Raw genomic sequence first — 17,117 nt, 5'->3', positions numbered from 1 at the left:
AAAACGTTTCTTACTGTGAAGCTGTAGGAATCATTCGTTTTTCCCAGCTTAAAGGTTTCTTCTTGCGTTTCCGGTTTTGCCTTCTAGGGGGGGGGGGGGAAATAAATGAAAGAGCCTTGACAGGAGGCACCAAGCAGACTGGGCATCAGGGCACAGGCAAATAGCTATTGGCTCTGTCATTCTCAGGATGTTATCGAAAGCACCAAAAATGTAACCTGTATTATACCTCATCTTACGTATACAACTCCTCAGGGTGTGTAAGAAAGAACTGCAGATGCTGGTTTAAATTGAAGGTGGACACAAAATGCTGGAGTAACTCAGCGGGTGAGGCAGCATCTCTGGAGAGAAGGAATAGGCGACGTTTCGGGTCGAGACCCTTTTTCAGATTGAAGAAGGGTCTCGACCCGAAACGTCACCCATTCCGTCTCTCCAGAGATGCTGCCTCACCCGCTGAGTTACTCCAGCATTTTGTGTCTACCAACTCCTCAGGGTGCCAGGTATTCCACTTTAGTTCCTTTCGGCAATTCTAGCTTGACAAGTATCTACCAAAAATTTATGACTCACTGATCATCAACTTGCTGCTTGTAGGATCATGCCTTGTTAAATTTTAGATATCTGGTTTACACACGTTAGCTATTATGGTTTACTCACATTAGCTAATATTTGCTGTTACATGATGGCAAGTGTTAAAACAGTAAGAATTGTACAATGTCGGTGAGTTCGAATTAGCAGCGTACAGCACTGACCCTTCGGCCCATCGAGTCAGTGCTGACTATCAACCACCCATCTGCACTGAGCTTATATTTTTATTTTCCCCACATTCTCATCAACTCCCCTCAGATTCCATCCCTTACCCACTCGCTGGGGATAGTTTACAGAGACCAATTAACCTACTGACCCACACGTCTATGGGACATGGGTGGAATCCGCAGCATCCGGGGATACCCACGTGGTCGCAGCTAGAACATGCAAACTCCACACAGACAGCACTCGAGGACAAGATCAAACACAGGTCTCCGTCTCCTGAAGGTTTTAAAATGGCATACTAGGCTATAATTAATGCTTAGCATTCTTGCCCAACAAATTTAATGCTCATTGTAATTTTGTTACATGGATATTTCAAAATACTATTTTTACTTAAAAAAATATTTTATATTTCAGCTTTGACCATAATCACACATTTACAAACCAATCTTATCAATGGAGTTTAATGAATAATCCAAAATTGCTACTTGGTTTGTCTGCATGTGGGAATGTTTTAAAACAAATGGCTGTTCATGCAGCTTGAAGTTCTCACAGGGGCTGGTGCTATGCCAGAAGTCCTTTCGAAGTGACAATAACAGGAGTGAACAAATCCTCTTTGAAAAGAGAATATGTTCTGACCATAGCAAGTGCTGCATCTTTATGGAGCCATTGAAAGCCGGATCACAAAAATTAGCAAAAGAAAACCTCAGACTATAAACATAAATCCTAGGTCTTTCAAGACCAACGTTCCAACTATATTCCAGTATGTCTCTGACCTATATACACACCGGTGGTGAGTATGTGGAACTTGCTGCCATAGGAGGTGGTTGAGGCAGGTACTATAACAGCATTAAAAAAACGTTTGGACAGGTAAATGGATAGGAAGGTTTGGAGGGATATGGGCCCGATGTAGGTAAATGGGAATAGCTTAGATGGGGCATCTTGGTCAGCATGACCTGCTTCTGTGCTGTATTATTCTGTTACACAAGTGCTTCATTGTAATCTGTACTGATAATGGAAGAGTCAAGAGGGAGTTAGATTTAGCTCTTAGGGCAAAAAGAATTAAGGGATATGGAGAAAAAGTAGAAACTGGGTACTGATTTTAAATGAACAGCATAATCATATTGAATGGCGGTGCTGGCTCGAAGGGCTGAATGGCCTACTCCTGCACCTATTTTCTGATGTTTCTAACAATGAAATTCAATGCAACAGCTTAACAGGCCTGCAAATGCTATAGACGATATATAACAACTTTTTAAATTCAATACATTAATAACCGTAATGCTAATGTATTAAAAAAGTCCTTAGGAGAGTCCATAGTTGCTGAGTTTGGTGTTATGTGGCGTTAAGAAGCAGCTATGCTGAGAAAGCTATTCTTGAAACTTAATGGTCACTGTTTTCAGGCTCCTGTACATTCTTCCCGTTGGTAGAATTGAACATAGAGTTCAAGAGCCACATTGTACATTAAACTGAGAAATGGCAACATACTGGCACACTGCAAGAAAGACATCAAATCATTTTTCAAGTTGGCCATCTGCCAACTAGTGCTGTCTTTCTGCCTTTTCTTGTTCGGTGTCTATTACAGGCTGCGCCATCATGAAGTTATTCAATCGCCTGGTATTCATTTTTTGTGCGGAGGCCATCGGATTCCAATATCAAGTTAAACAGACTAACCTTTTTAGTTTCCACTTTTCCTTTCGTCAAGTCTTTGTTTTTATTATTTTCCGTTCCTCTTTTTCTTCTGGTTTTGCCTAATGAGAGAATTTCAACATGAAAGGCTTGTTTTACAAAAATGAATGCTTCTTGGTGATAATTTGTTCTCATGCTGAACAGCTGACTTCTAATCTTGAGAGTGTAACTACATGATTCTGGACATTCCCTGCTTCTTCTCCCTCAATGCGACCACCTCTTATACTAAACTTTGGGGAAATGAAGGTCCAAGGATATCAGGCTGCTGCATCACAACCTAGAACATTTAGCACAAATATGCTGTTGTTGGAAGCAATGCTATTTCTCGTTCCCACGGTTGCATGTTGGGCTGTCAAGGGGTTAAGTTGCTGAATAGGTCAAACATTGCATTGGTCAAAGCACAAAATACCAGAAGAACTCAGCGGGTCAGGCAGCATCTGTGGATGTAATAGACAAGCAACATTCCAGGTTGGGAGTCGTCTTCAGACTCTGTTGCCTCTGTGTCCATTTCCATGTCAAGGATTCCTCGATTCCCAGAGATGATCCCATCTTCCTGTCTACACCATTCCGCCTCCTCTTGACCGCCCCCTGCTGGCCTTCTACCCTTCCTAGACCCTTGCATTTCCAATTGCCGCTGCGATATCCACCATCACGACCTCTCCATTCCCCTTGCCCACTTCAGCCTCACACCCTTTGCTCTCTCTGTGACAATCCCAATATTGTCATCAAACCAATTGCCAAGGGAGGTGCCGTTGTAATCTGGCAAGTTGACCTCTACCAGGTTGAGGCCAGTCATCAGCGCTTGTCTGAAGAAGGCACCAAACCCCAAACGTCACCAGTCTATTCCATCCACAGATGCTGCCTGTCTTTCTCAAATTCTGCATTTAGCTCAAGTTGGAGCAAGAGTGGCATGGTGGCGCAGCGGTAGAGTTGCTGCCAGACAGCACCAGAGACCCAGGTTCGATCCTGACCATGGGTGCTGTCTGTATGGAGTTTGTAAAGATGAGGGAAAAATACAGCTCATTACCTGAAGGTTGCACCTTCTGCTCTTCTACTTTTCCCCCTTTGTCCTGCATTGGTTTCTCTTCTTTCTTTGCCCTTGCTGTGCCATCAAGAGCCGAATCCGATATCAACAACTGCATTTGTGGGCCAGACTTCTTCATAGAAACTCTGTTGGTGCAGAATTTCAATGTTAATGTTCAAGGTAAGAGGTTGTGAGTAGAGATGAAAATAGAGGGCAGATTTGAGAATGTTTTCACCCAAAGAACATTTGGGTACTTCCTGCCTGAAAGGGTAGCTGAAGCAGAAACACTGAATGTTTTATAAAAGTATCTGGATAAGCCCCTAATGTCTCCAGGGCTATGCACCAGAGCTAAGAAGTGGTGTTAGTCTAAACAGTTATATTTTGGTCAGTGTAGAAACAACATGCTGAATGGTCTTCTTTTAGAGTCATACATGCAGGGAAACAGGCCCTTCCCGACCAAGATGCCCCACCTGCCTGCATTTGGCCCTTATCCCACAGAACCTTTCCTATCCATGTATCTGTCCAAATGAGAAATATTAACCCAAGTCCCCTCCCAACATTTTACACAGAATAGAATTTTCTACGTCAGAAAATACTTGCGTTTTATTCTTCAAGTCAAACTTAAAGAGGATGATGGATTCACCATTGGGATTGTTGTACTTCCTCAGCAAACACATGTCGGAGTTGTCCGTCTGTTGCAGAAACATAACTTTATTAAGCGTTGGGAGCATAAGGAAGAGGGCAGTACCGTGGCGCAGTTGGTAGAGCTGCTGCCGCACAGCACCAAAGACCCGGGTTCGTTCATGATCCCAGGTATTGTCTGTGTGGTGTTTGGACATTCTCCCTGTGTTTCCTCCGGGTGCTCTGGTTTTCTCCCACAGCCTAATTATGTGTGGGTTTGTAGGTTAATTGGCCTCTGTAAATTGCCCGTTGTGTAGGGAGTGGATGGGAAAGCGGGATAGCATAGAACTGGTGCGAATGGGTGAACACTCTTATCTCTCTTCTCCACCACCATTTCTAGAGTTGGAAGACTGCATCAAATCGCATCACATACATGAGCACAATATTGATTGATTATTGATGGAAACATGTTCTCTGGCTTACCAAATCCGGGCGACCATCTAGTCATCACACCAGTTCAATGCTATCCCACTTTTGCATCCACTCCCTACACAGTAGGGGCAATTTAAAGAAGCTAATCACCCTGCAAACTCCCATGTATTAGGGGTGGGGGAGGAAGCAGGAGGATGCAGAGCAAACCAACATAGTTACAGGGGGAAGGTGCAAACTCCACACAGACAGCACTGAATCCAAGTCTTTTGCGCGGTGAGACAGCGTCTCTATCATTCCTCGTAATGTTGCAAATGCCATATTTTAGAAGGAATGATGAAATAACTTCTTGCATGTTCTCTATGCATTACAATAGATCCCTGAGCATTGAAAGAGGCCAAGAGGTTTTGATCCAGTGTATTAGTCAGTGGTGAGGCAAGCTTAGGGGTTTCAAAGACGAGGGAAACAGAAATGGAACAATACAGCCATGTTCAGATAGATAGAATGAAACTAGATGTTATAGATAAATAGCACATTTGGGCAAAACACTAAACACAATAAATTGTGCTGTTTATTTCTTAGACTAGTTATTCTCACAGAGAGTGGTGAGTCTGTGGAATTCTCTGCCTCAGTGGGCGGTGGAGGCAGGTTCTCTGGATGCTTTCAAGAGAGAGCTAGATAGGGCTCTTAAAAATAGCTCAGGGGATATGGGGAGAAGGCAGGAACAGGGTACTGATTGGGGACGATCAGCCATTATCACATTGAATGGCGGTGCTGGCTCGAAGGGCCGAATGGCCTACTCCTGCACCTATTGTCTATTATTCTTCAAATAACAACAAAAATGCAAAACGTTGTGACCACTGCCCAGTCCATCATCGGCTCTGACCTCCTCACCATCGAAGGGATTTATCGCAGTCGCTGCCTCAAAAAGGCTGCAACATCATCAAGGACACACACCATCCTGACCACACACTCACATCTCCACTGCCATCAGGTAGAAGGTACAACAGCCTGAAATCTGGTACATCCAGGTTCAGGAACAGCTTCTTCCCCACAGCCATCAGGCTATTAAACCCGCCATCAAACAAACTGTGAACTATAACAGCATATTGCACTTTATCTGTTTATTTCTGTGTATATATATGTAGCAATGTTACAAAATTTTGAGATTTTAAAAATCAAGTCTGTAATTTATCCCATCAGATAAAGCATAAACATAAGTTTAATTTGACACCTAATTCACTTTCATATCTCAAGTATTTAAAAAGTTATGGCCATTTTCATACTCGAAAATGAGCATCTTGTTCCCTATTGATTTTCTATGGACATAACAAAAAAGTTGTGATCGTGAACAGTCAAAAGCCCATAACTTTCTTAAAAATTAAGAGAACTGAATGAAATTTTCAGTTATCATAGATTGAAGCATTCTGAAACAAATATAAAATAATCTTACTTGGATGACCTGAAATTAAAGCATATAATTAGTTAGTTACCTAATTGTAGCTAATTTCAGACTTCAATTACTAGATCTAAACATCTATCCATTTCTTAATAAATTATTAACATTTTTAAATAGCCTAAATGTCCAAATAATATTCACAAATAATTCACAATAAAACATGATTTTAAAATCTCATTTACATTAATTTATAGACCAAATGGAAGGAATTCAGTGTTCAATTGCTGTAAATAAATGCCCATTTAAATCAGCTTTCTAGTGGGATCCTGTGGAACGCGCTGGTTTAGAACGTTCACATTGCGGTAGATTTGTGCCCCAAATGCCCAGAAAAATACTGCGCGATATAATGGGGCCAAATTGAGCTACTCGCAATATTAAATTTTGTATAAAGGGATCTTTAGAAGCCCTTTTTAATGTAAAAATATACAACCTAATTTCTGCTATTTGCTTTATGAGACTCTGCGGTTGCTGGCGGTCGCGGGTTTAGAGATTGATTTTTAAACTACTATAACTATTATACGAGGCCTTTAAACCTAATAATAGCTTTTGCGACGGGGTCTTCCAGCGATTTTTCGTTAATAATTAACTAGGCTGAACATCTTCGATTTGAACAGCCTAGAGAAAATCGCGTTTTAAACCCGCCCCCTCTAAACGGCGCCAAAATCGCGCACACACGCAGCGGCAGATTTTCAAAGACGCTTCAGGTACGCTTTGCAACATACCTAATATATGGTCTATGCTATCTAGACACACCGAACTGTTCTGTATTTATGCTTACAATACTCTGTTGTGCTGCAGCAAGCAAGAATTTCATTGTCCTATCTGACACACATGACAATAAACTCTCTTGACTTGACTTGAAAAAGCAAGTGTTATTGGCAGTTTTTTTAATGTTGATATAGGCTAGTGCTATTCTTATTTTTGGACCCGTGACTATGGTTAAAAAGCTTATCATTGAGTACAATGCACCAGTATATTCTGGGCTCCAAATGTGTTGCACAATTTCTTCAGTAGTACTTACGGTATATGGTGTCACACCTTCAGTCTTTGGTTTTGAAAGGCTGAACCCAATCTGAGGTTTTTTTAATACACGGGGAGAGAGAGAGAAAAATATACATTAGCAATTTTTTTTAAACAACTGATATCAAATTTTAATATTAATGAGCAGTGCAAAATTCTCTTTGCATTTTCTTGCTGCTGTTGCGACACCTCTCAGAACCACATGCTGCATTTAAAACACAAAGTGCTGGAGGAACTCAGTGGACAAGGCATTATATGGAGGGCAATGTTTTGTGTTTGGACCCATCTTCGAACTCAGAAGGTTCACAGCACTCCCGTATTTGACTCAGGATTCTAGCAACTGCGGTTTCTCGTGTTTCCACATATTATATACGTATTACATAAAATGATGATTGTATTACATCAATATGAAAAAACACTGAGTATTATTCATGCTGCACTCTTCCATGCTGCCACCCACCTTGCATTTTACTATCACCATGTGCAATACCGATTTACCTATCTTGATACCTAGTTTAACACTGTTTTTGAATTGTGTCCTGTGTTTTTATGTTTGTATATTATGCACCAATGGAGTGGCAATAACAATTTCGTTGTATGCAGTGCTTACAACGACAAATAAAGGCATTTCATTCACTGATAGCACGGCAACACAGTCTTTGGGGCATGTTAGAACACCACAGAATTCATCCAAATAGTGCAATATTTCATTGTAGAGACCAGATAAAGGTAAGGAGAATAAAGGCCTTTGCACCTTTGCTATAATCGTGCTTATTAACCTACAAACCTGCATGTCTTTGGGATGTGGGAGGAAACCAGTGCACCTGGAAGAAGCCCATATTGTCACAGGGAGAACGTGCAAACTCCACACAGACTGTACCCGAAGTCAGGATCGAACTTGGGGCTCTGGTGCTGTGAGGCAGCAGATCTAACAGCTGCGTCAGTGTACCGCACTGCTTGGCCCACTTGTATCATATTTATTTCCATATAGACTAACTTACCTTTCCGTTCCTCCAAATCTACTGTCATGAATCAATGGGCTATTTCCCAACCAAAGTTAACAACGTCAGACCGAGACACAATTTACACAAACAAGCACTGGGCCCAGTTTTATGTCAGTTGAAAAACATTCTTGTTCCTTTCACTTCTTGAAAACTTCAGGCAGCTACACCAAAAGGTGTGAAACCACCATCTCTTCCTGTCAAAAGCTGTGGGTTCCAAGTCCCCATTGCAGATCTTGGTTAGAAAGTCGAGGATGATGCTTCTGGTGCAGCACTGAGGGACTGATTTAATGTTTCTTCACGTTCAGCTGGAGAGGATCATGGTTTACTCAGCTTGGATTTAAAGATAGCAGAGGGATCAAGAGAGGGATGAACATGAAGCAACGCCAGGCTTCAGGGCGCACGTGGAAGTTGATGTAGAACAAGGAACTGCAGATACTGGTTCATTTTTAAAAAAAGACACAAAGGAACTCGGCAGGTCAGGCAGCATCTGTGGAGGAAACAGGCAGGTGACCCTTCAAGATTGGTGGAGAAAGGTGGATGCATGGGTGGAGAAGCCATTGCTGTCTGACTACGACCAGATGGATAAGAGTGGAACCAGGTGAGTGTAGACGCAGGCAACTGGATGATGGAGAAATGACGCTGGAGGAGATGGCATCGTCAACCTGCTCAAAGGCCACACACAGGGGTCATTCACATTTGGTCAGAGCTGCTGTGGTGCCATGTACAAAACAGGACTGAAAGGTTTCTAACAGGTAGCTTTGCGTCAGAAAATAAAGATCAGAATGTCTTATGTTTGATCTCAAGTCTTCTCCGGACGAAGTGGTCTCCATCAAATCACCCTCTACAATAATCCACAATACTGGTGGCCCACCAGGATGCGTTCCCAGCTCCTATGTTTACTCCTTATAGACACCCACAACAGTGCAGCCAAATACAAATCTAACTCAGTTTACAAATTTGCAGACTGTCGTGGGCCGGAAATCAAATAATGACGAGGCAGAGAACTGGAAGGAAATGGAGAACCTTGTAACCTGGTGCCAAGACAATAAACCTTCCGTCAGTGTCACAGCAAGACAAAGGAGATTGTGATCGACTTCAGGGGGCAAAGAGGTAAATATACCCTGGTATACACTGACTGTGGATAAGTACATAAGTAGAGATGGTTGAAAACTTCATGATCCTAAGAGTAAATATCACCAGCAACATGTCCTAGACCACCCATATTGAAACAATGGCCAAAGAGAACATCACACCTGTACTTCCTCAGAAGGCTTAGAAAGTTTAACATGTCCCCAACAACTCTCACCAACTTTTACAGATGCCCGCAGAAAGCATTTTATCGGGATGCATCGCAGCATGGTTTGGGAATGACCGACCAAGGCTGCAAGAAATTGGAGAGAATTGCGGATGCAGCCCAGACCATCATCGCACAAACCAACCACCCTTCCATCGACGCCATCTACATCATACTACCTCGGCAAGGCCACCAGCATGTCAAGGACGAGTCTCACCCCACACGCTCCCTCTTCTCCCCTCAAGAGGTACAGAAGTGTGAAAAGTCTCCAGGTGAAAACTCCAGATTCAGGGAATTTCATCCCAGCTGTTATCAGGCATCTGAGCCATCCTAGAGAGTGGTCTTGACGTACCATCTACCTCAGTGAAGACCCTCAGACTATCATTAATTGGATTTTACTGGGCTTTACCATGCTCAAGACATTATTCCCTTTATTCTGTGCACTGTGGACGGTTTGATTGCAATCAGGCATAGTCTTTCCGCTGACTGGGCAGCATGAAACAAAAAAAACTTTTCACTGTGCCTTATGTTCACACATGAACATAAACTAAACTAAACATCACGACTTTTGGGAGAATTCCAAAGTTATTGGTCAGCTATTATCAAGCTCATCTTAGACATCCTTCCCATCTGATCACATAATCTGGCATGTTCTTTGGGGCACAAAATACTGGCAGCAATTTTCTCCAAGCAAAGAGAACATCGTTGCGATAAGGAATTGTTATCCAACCAATCTCTGCAGTACAGAAGGGGATCAGTGAAATTGCATCTCTCTCAGGTTAACAATATTTCGTTAGTAGTACAGTACTTACTAAAATCTTCTCCAAGGCGATGTCAGTTCTAAAGTGAAGACTTGTAAGGTTTACTAACAAGGTTCCATTAGTGTAGTACCCAAAAGTGTTCAAGTGAACTCTTGATCTTGTATCTTCCTAAAAGAAAAAAAGGTGAGAATAATATGAGTACAGAGAGACATACCTTGCTATCTAGCTTGTGCCTCAGTAGCACACAAGCACTGGCCTTGCAAATGATGACTACTCTTAAATAGCCCTTCTCCTCAGTGAAAGCCTTCTGCTACCCAGCAGAATGTGCCAATGAGCTTTACAGTCAATTAATTATTTTTTTTGCAAGTATACTCAGTTCAAAAGTAGCAAAAAAGTATTGCATATTTTTTAAATTATTATTAATTTTTTTTTTTTGCATAGGGTTCCATGCAAACAGTAATATGATAATGACCAGGAAATGTTATGTAACTTCGGTCGAGGGACTGGTATCAGCCAGACTATCAGGGTGACTGCCTTTCATAATGTAAATTATGGCATTTGAATAATTGCTGAACCAATAAGCAGTTTAATATCTCATTCAAAGTCAGCACCTGTGGATTTTTGATATTTCGTGGAATGGGTTACAAGCTAACAACTTTCTAACACAGAATGTGCTAACCGCCCCTGGCAATGAACCACATATCATTCAACATGTTGGCTGAGAAGAAAAATTCTGGAGCTGATAGAACAGGTCCTCAAAAGTATGGATCATTATCTGATCAATGATATTTGTAATTTTGCCCCACGTTTACTTTATCTAGCATCTCTAAATTAAGATTATTTTTTTTTCATTGAAGGATGCGGAGTGCTGGAGTAACTCAGCAGGTCAGGCAGCAACTCTGGAGAACATAGATAAGTAGCATTTCAGATCTGAACCCTTCTTCCAACCCGAAACGTCACCTGCCCATGTTCTTCAAAGATGCTGCCTGGCCTGCCGAGTTACTCCAGCATTTTGTGTCATTTTGTGTAAACCAGCATCTGCAGTTCCTTGTTCCTAAATGTTTCGTTTCCATTATTTCATTATTATTTGTCATTAGAGAAGTTTTTAAAATATTGGATTATAGCTGATGAAGCATTCAACCATTCCTATTTCTGCAGTAAATCTAATAATGATCACACACTAGGATATCAACACCAATCTTGTTTTTGTGCTACATTTCCTGCCATGGAAAAATGGGGAACATTAGTGTATTCAAATCAAAAGACTATAGGATCAAGATTCATTCAAGACTTGACCACATGATCCAACACCTCCAAACTATTGACTGCAGTTGTCCTGCACTTTGGATAATGAATGAATAAGTTTATTGGCCAAGTATTCACATACAAGGAATTTGCCTTGGTGCTCCGCCCGCACGTGACAACATGACATAGTTAGGAATGACACATAAAGCGTTAAACATTCTTAATAAGACATTATTGACATAAGGCATTGAATCATGGTCCTGTTAACCATCACAGATGGTGGTCATAAAATATTCCAGGTGACTATTTCCAAGGATAGCAGCCAGATTAAATATTGGGCACAGTGCAATACAGACCTCTCAATCAACATCAAGCAACAGATAATACTTGAATTGTATTTCTGCTGTGCACAAGGAGTTTTTATCAGCATGGTGGCGCAGCGGGAGAAATGCTGCCTGACAGTGCTTGCAGCGCCGAAGACCCAGGTATCATCCCGACTACGGGTGCTGTCTGTACGGAGTTTGTACGTTCTCCCCGTGACCGTGTGGGCTTTCTCAGAGACCTCCGGTTTCCTCCCACACTCCAAAGACATGCAGGTTTGTAGGTTAATTAGCTTGGTATAAGTGGAAATTGTCCCTAGTGTGTGTAGAATAGCGTTGGTGTGCGGAGATCGCTGGTCGATGCGGAATCAGGAGGCCGAAAGCCCTGCATCTCTAAACTAAAGTAACCAGCACTGACAATAGATTGTAGTGTGAAGTGCAGAGTAGTCACAAGGCTTAGAAAAGCACACTTCCCTTTTTTGATTGGAGTCACTATTTGGGAGTGTACAGCAGTAAAGGTGGTCTAATTTAGTTTAGAGATGCGCCGGGAAACAAGCTCTTCGGCCCACTGAGTTCATGCTAACAACCATCGATCACCCGTTCTTTGCTCTCCCACTTTCTCATCCATTGTCTCCACACTCAAAGCAATTTGCAGAGGACAATTAACCGACAAAACCGCACGTCTTTGGAATGTGGAAGGAAATCGGAGTAAACCCACATGACACAAAATGCTGGAGTGACTCAGTAAGTCGGGCAGCATCTCTGGAGAACATAGAGAGGTGACGTTTCGTGTCAAGAACCTTCTTCGGTCAAGACCACTGTTTCTACATTGTCACAGGGCGAACGTGCAAACCCCACACAGACAGCACCCGAGGTCAGGATCAAATCCGTTTCTCTGTCACTGTGAGGCAGCTCTACCAGCTGCACCACTGTGTTGCCGACTTCAAGCTACTGGGCTTACAGCCAGGGTTCTGGACCATTGATCCATAGACAAGTTCAAACCCCACAATGGCATGTGGAGGAGAAATTCAATACAATAATTTAATGAATCTTAAAGTACAAATGCTTGTCTCAATAAATCATAAGTTATACAAAGCAACCACACCGTAACAATGCAAGCCAAAGAGAGACCAGGCAAAGTTCCACACCAATAGCGACAAAGGTCACAATCAAACACAAGTCGGCACAGTGTGGCAGTTGTAGGATTGCTGCTTCACAGCGTCAGAGACCCAGGTTCATTCCTGATTCCGGGTTCTGTCAGTACGAAGTTTGTACATTTTCCCTGTGACCATGTGAGTTTCCCCCAGGTGCTATAGTTTCCCCCCATGGACATACAGGTTTGTAGGTTCATTGACTTCTGTAAATTGTCCCCAGTGTGTGGGATAGAACTAGTGTACAGTTGATCGCAGGTCGGCGTGGACTGAAGGGCCTATTTCCTCCCTGTTTCTCTAATTTAAACTCCTCCTTACAAGAGGCAGTGTTTACTGCTGCACCACGGAGCCATTCTACAAATCGGTGGCTGATATTACTTAACTCTCGGCAACGCACTAAAAACCATCAGGAAATGGCAGGTCAATGCTGTTTTAGTACTCTGGTGACATTTCATGCTGGATGCAAACCCTTTGCTTATTCGAACTCCTCTCCCATGTCACAGCTTCTGCTACTGTTGAACATTCATGAGACAAAGTGTCAGTGTCTATGATTAAAGATAGATGGTATAATTGCTTTTAACAAAATTGTGGGCACGATCGATTAAAAAAAAAAGATACAATCGATTGTATCCAGGCAGTCCAGTTGGTTGCATTTTCATGTTCTTACTTGCTGTCCTCATTTGCATATTATATCCCCATATCCACCAATTTTCTTCCAAGTAGCCAGTGTTTAGTTTAGAGATACAGCATGGAAACAGGCCCAAATCCTTGGCAATCTTCAATTACCTGTTCCACTAGTTCTGTCATCCCACTTTCCAATGCACTCCCAACACATTAAGGGGAATTAACAGATTTGAAAAAAAAATAAAAAAATTAATCCCTGACGTCTTTGGGATGTGGGAGGAAACCGGAACACCCAGAGGAAACCCACGTGGTTATAGGGCAAACTCCACACAGACCATACTGGAGGTCAGGATCAAATCTGGGTCTCTGGCGCTAAGTGGCACAGCTCTACTAGCTGTGCCTCTGTGCCATTGGTGTGTGTGGGGAAAACATATTTTCAGAAACTGTGGGTTTCCACCATGAATTTCCGCTTCATTCACATCCCAAAGCAGATTTATTTGCAAGAAACAATGAACTGCGGTGGTAGTTTACAAAAAAAGGCCTGAAAAACTGGAGTAACTCAGCAAATCAGGGAGCATCGCTGCAGAACATGGATAGGTGACATTTTGGGCCTGGACGCTTCTTTTATTTGCATGCGAGGAAGATCTAATCAAACAAACAACATAATATTTCAATATCTTGCAAGTTCTAAAAATAACAAAACTAAGTGATCTCCTGATGATTTTTTTCTGACTCAAGGCAAAAAGTATTAACAAGAAGCAATTTGCATAATGCTCTCAATTACAGCCACATGAACAGTGGATCGGCATAAAACCAATAGCAATATGGCAGCTGGCACAGAACATTGACCAGTACAGCACAGGAACAGGACTCTTGAACCCACGTCTGTGCCGAACATGATGCTTATTTATGTATGATCCATAACCCAAAAGGCCTGTTTGTGTGCTGTACAGTTCTATATTCAACTGACTCCCCAGCCAGTTTAAAGAATGCTGTATACCAGAAGCAGTACAGTGGCGTAGCTGGTGCCTCATGGCGCTAGAGACCCTGATGCGATCATGATCGCGGGTGTTGTCCATGTGCAGTTTGCACATCCGCCATGTGACTGTGTGGGTTTCCTCTAGCAACTTGGTTTCCTCCCACATCACACACATGTGCAGGTTTTTTAGTTAATTGACCTCTGTAAATTCTCCTCGGTGTGTAGGGAATTGATGGGAAAGTGGGATAACTAGTGTGAACAAGTGATCGATGGACAGTGTGGACATTGGTGGGCCAAAGGCTTTATTTCCATGATATCTATCTGTAAAAACTAAACGTTTTTGCTTGAAGCTACGGCTGACACTAACAAACATCAGAATAGCTCATAGCAGGAAGTTGCTGGAGTTATGTGGGCAGCTTACTCTTGCTGACCACAAGATCCAGCCCAACTAGTTATGAGAACACAAAGGCAGGAGTAACACATTGGGTCAGATAACACCTCTGGAGCACACGGAGAAGCAGTGTTTCAGACTAAAGTCTGAAGAAGGGTCTCAACCCAAAATGTCACCCATCTACGTCTTCCAATAGATGCTGCCTGACCCGCTGAGTTACTCCAACACTCTGTGTTTCACGAGAGATTCCAGCATCTTGCCTCCAATTACTTACTACATGGGTTCTGCATCAAAATGTCCCCATACTTTTTTTGTGTACCCTCTTCTAAATTTAAGTTCAATTCCATTGCCAGTGCAAGTTTTAACGTAACATCAATAAGAGCCTCCACCGCTTGTTGAGGGTGCCTTTGGTTTTGAAGGTAGTCTGACAAGTTTACTCCACAGTCAGAGCATCAGTGTAGACTGACCCAGTTAAGCAGGCGCATCCTTGGAAAGGTTACATTCCCAGAAAAAGTCTTAAGTCTGAAGAAGTGTCTCAACCTGAAACGTCACCCATTCCTTCTCTCCAGAGATGCTGATTTCCCCATTATAAAAAAAAGTCAAAGACATAAACCAAAATAAATTTCAGAATTTCTCTCCTGCATCCCACAGATTAGCTTGGAAACCCCTGATCTTGTTCAGCCAATCTTTCCCAGAGAATGCTGAACAGTTTTCAGAAGTTCTAATGCAGGTTCACAACTTTTATTTATAGTAATCTAATGATAGATCTGTAGTCATTCCAGAGACAGGAAGAGCTGCAGAGGACACGAGGGAAATGTGTTATGTTTTGATTAACAAAAAGACAAATTTGAGTACCTCCGTGGGTAAGGCAGATTCTCTGTAATACAAGGACAGGTGACATTTTGGGTCGGGTCCCTTCCTCAGACTGGTGAAAAAGAACTTCTTCAATGAAGGCATACTTTGAGGTATCCATGTTCGCCAGAGATTCTGCCTGACCCACGGAGGTACTTCAGCATTTTGCATCTTTTTTCGTGAAGCAGCATCCTGCCGATGCTTGTTCCTTGATTCCTTGTTCCTCCATTATTTTTTGATGGTGCTTTCAAAAGGGAACAATTTTTGAGAATTGTGAAAGATAGTATGTTCCACAGAGAGAAGGCACAGCAATATGGGATTAACTAACTAGTTCTACAACAGACTAACTCATGATCTGTGGTGGAGCTTATTGCTTTTGTTTGAATTCAAAAAGCTAAACCTATCCTCCAGCCAAAAGCTGTGGCTTGAACTTCTTCTGGATTCCAACATAAACACCAAGTAAACCGGTCACCCCAGATCCATGTCAACAAGTCATGCTGACAGGATGGCATTTGAAGAATTTTTGGATCTTTAACCAGTTCAACAATAATGTGCTCTTCACCTATGTTCAAGTCTAGGCCACAAATAACGGGGTAATTGGCTAGGTAACCAGTTCACAGGATATAGAATTAGGCCATTCGGCCCATCGAGTCTACTCCGCCATTCAATCATGGCTGATCACTGCCTCCTAATCCCATTTTCATGCCTTCTCCCCATAACACTTGACACCCGTTCTAATCAGGAATTTGTCTATCCTTGCCTTAAAAATATCCACTGACTTGGCCTCCACAGCCCACTGTGGCAATGAGTTCCACAGATTAACTACCCCCTGACGAAAGAAGTTCCTCCTCACCTCCTTTCGAAAAGAGCACCCTTTAATTCTGAGGCTATGACCTCTAGTAACCAAGAGAGGCCGGCAAAGCAATTTAAAGGAGAATTGTAAGAAACAAAGTAATTGGAAAAATCATTACAATCAGGGATGCGTATGGGAATAGAATTTTAAAAAGTGCAGAGATTGAGGATGTGCTGAATAAATCACAAAGACAAAATACCAAATTATCACTTCTGCCTTTCATGACTCAGCTATTCAAACACAGAATAGTATTTCACAGATTAGGGTAGCTTCTGTTCCGGACTTTACATACAATTGCATGGCTTGTTTCTATAGTGTACTCAGTCCAGCTTGTTTCTATAGTGTACTCAGCCCAACCAGTTTACATTTTGAATTCCAACCATCTTTCTTCATCCAACTTGATCCATTTGCTTCTCCCTTTTATGTTTCTCTCCCCTACACCCCCCGCCCCCCCCACCCATTAAGTACATCTACACTACTCACCTCAAACACTCTAAGGTAGCAAGTTCCATATCCTCCACATTCTTGTAAAACCTATTGCGGACTTTGGACGTGGTGCTTGAACTGGTGCACTACAGTGCTGAGAACTATATTTTGCACTCTGTATCTTGCTGCGGAGGAAGTTCTTTAGTCAGAAGGTGGTGAATCTGCGGAATT

The 17,117-nt window shown here is 42.3% G+C and overlaps 1 protein-coding gene across 1 annotated transcript in view; it reads right to left on the bottom strand.

The window, feature by feature from the left end:
• The window catches only part of LOC116966147 (protein GPR108-like), a 39,475-nt gene that overhangs the window by 18,909 nt on the left and 3,449 nt on the right, over nt 1-17,117 (bottom strand). Inside the window, exons 2-7 of the mRNA XM_033012335.1 lie at nt 10,097-10,213; nt 6,988-7,038; nt 4,058-4,149; nt 3,461-3,603; nt 2,419-2,495; nt 15-83 (exon numbers count right to left, since the gene is read on the bottom strand). Coding sequence (XP_032868226.1) covers nt 15-83; nt 2,419-2,495; nt 3,461-3,603; nt 4,058-4,149; nt 6,988-7,038; nt 10,097-10,213 — 549 coding nt within the window. The remainder of the gene's footprint in view (nt 1-14; nt 84-2,418; nt 2,496-3,460; nt 3,604-4,057; nt 4,150-6,987; nt 7,039-10,096; nt 10,214-17,117) is intronic.

This window comes from Amblyraja radiata, chromosome 35 (genome assembly GCF_010909765.2).
Source record: "Amblyraja radiata isolate CabotCenter1 chromosome 35, sAmbRad1.1.pri, whole genome shotgun sequence".
Lineage (NCBI taxonomy): Eukaryota > Metazoa > Chordata > Chondrichthyes > Rajiformes > Rajidae > Amblyraja > Amblyraja radiata.
This window is presented reverse-complemented; position numbering and strand designations above follow the sequence as displayed.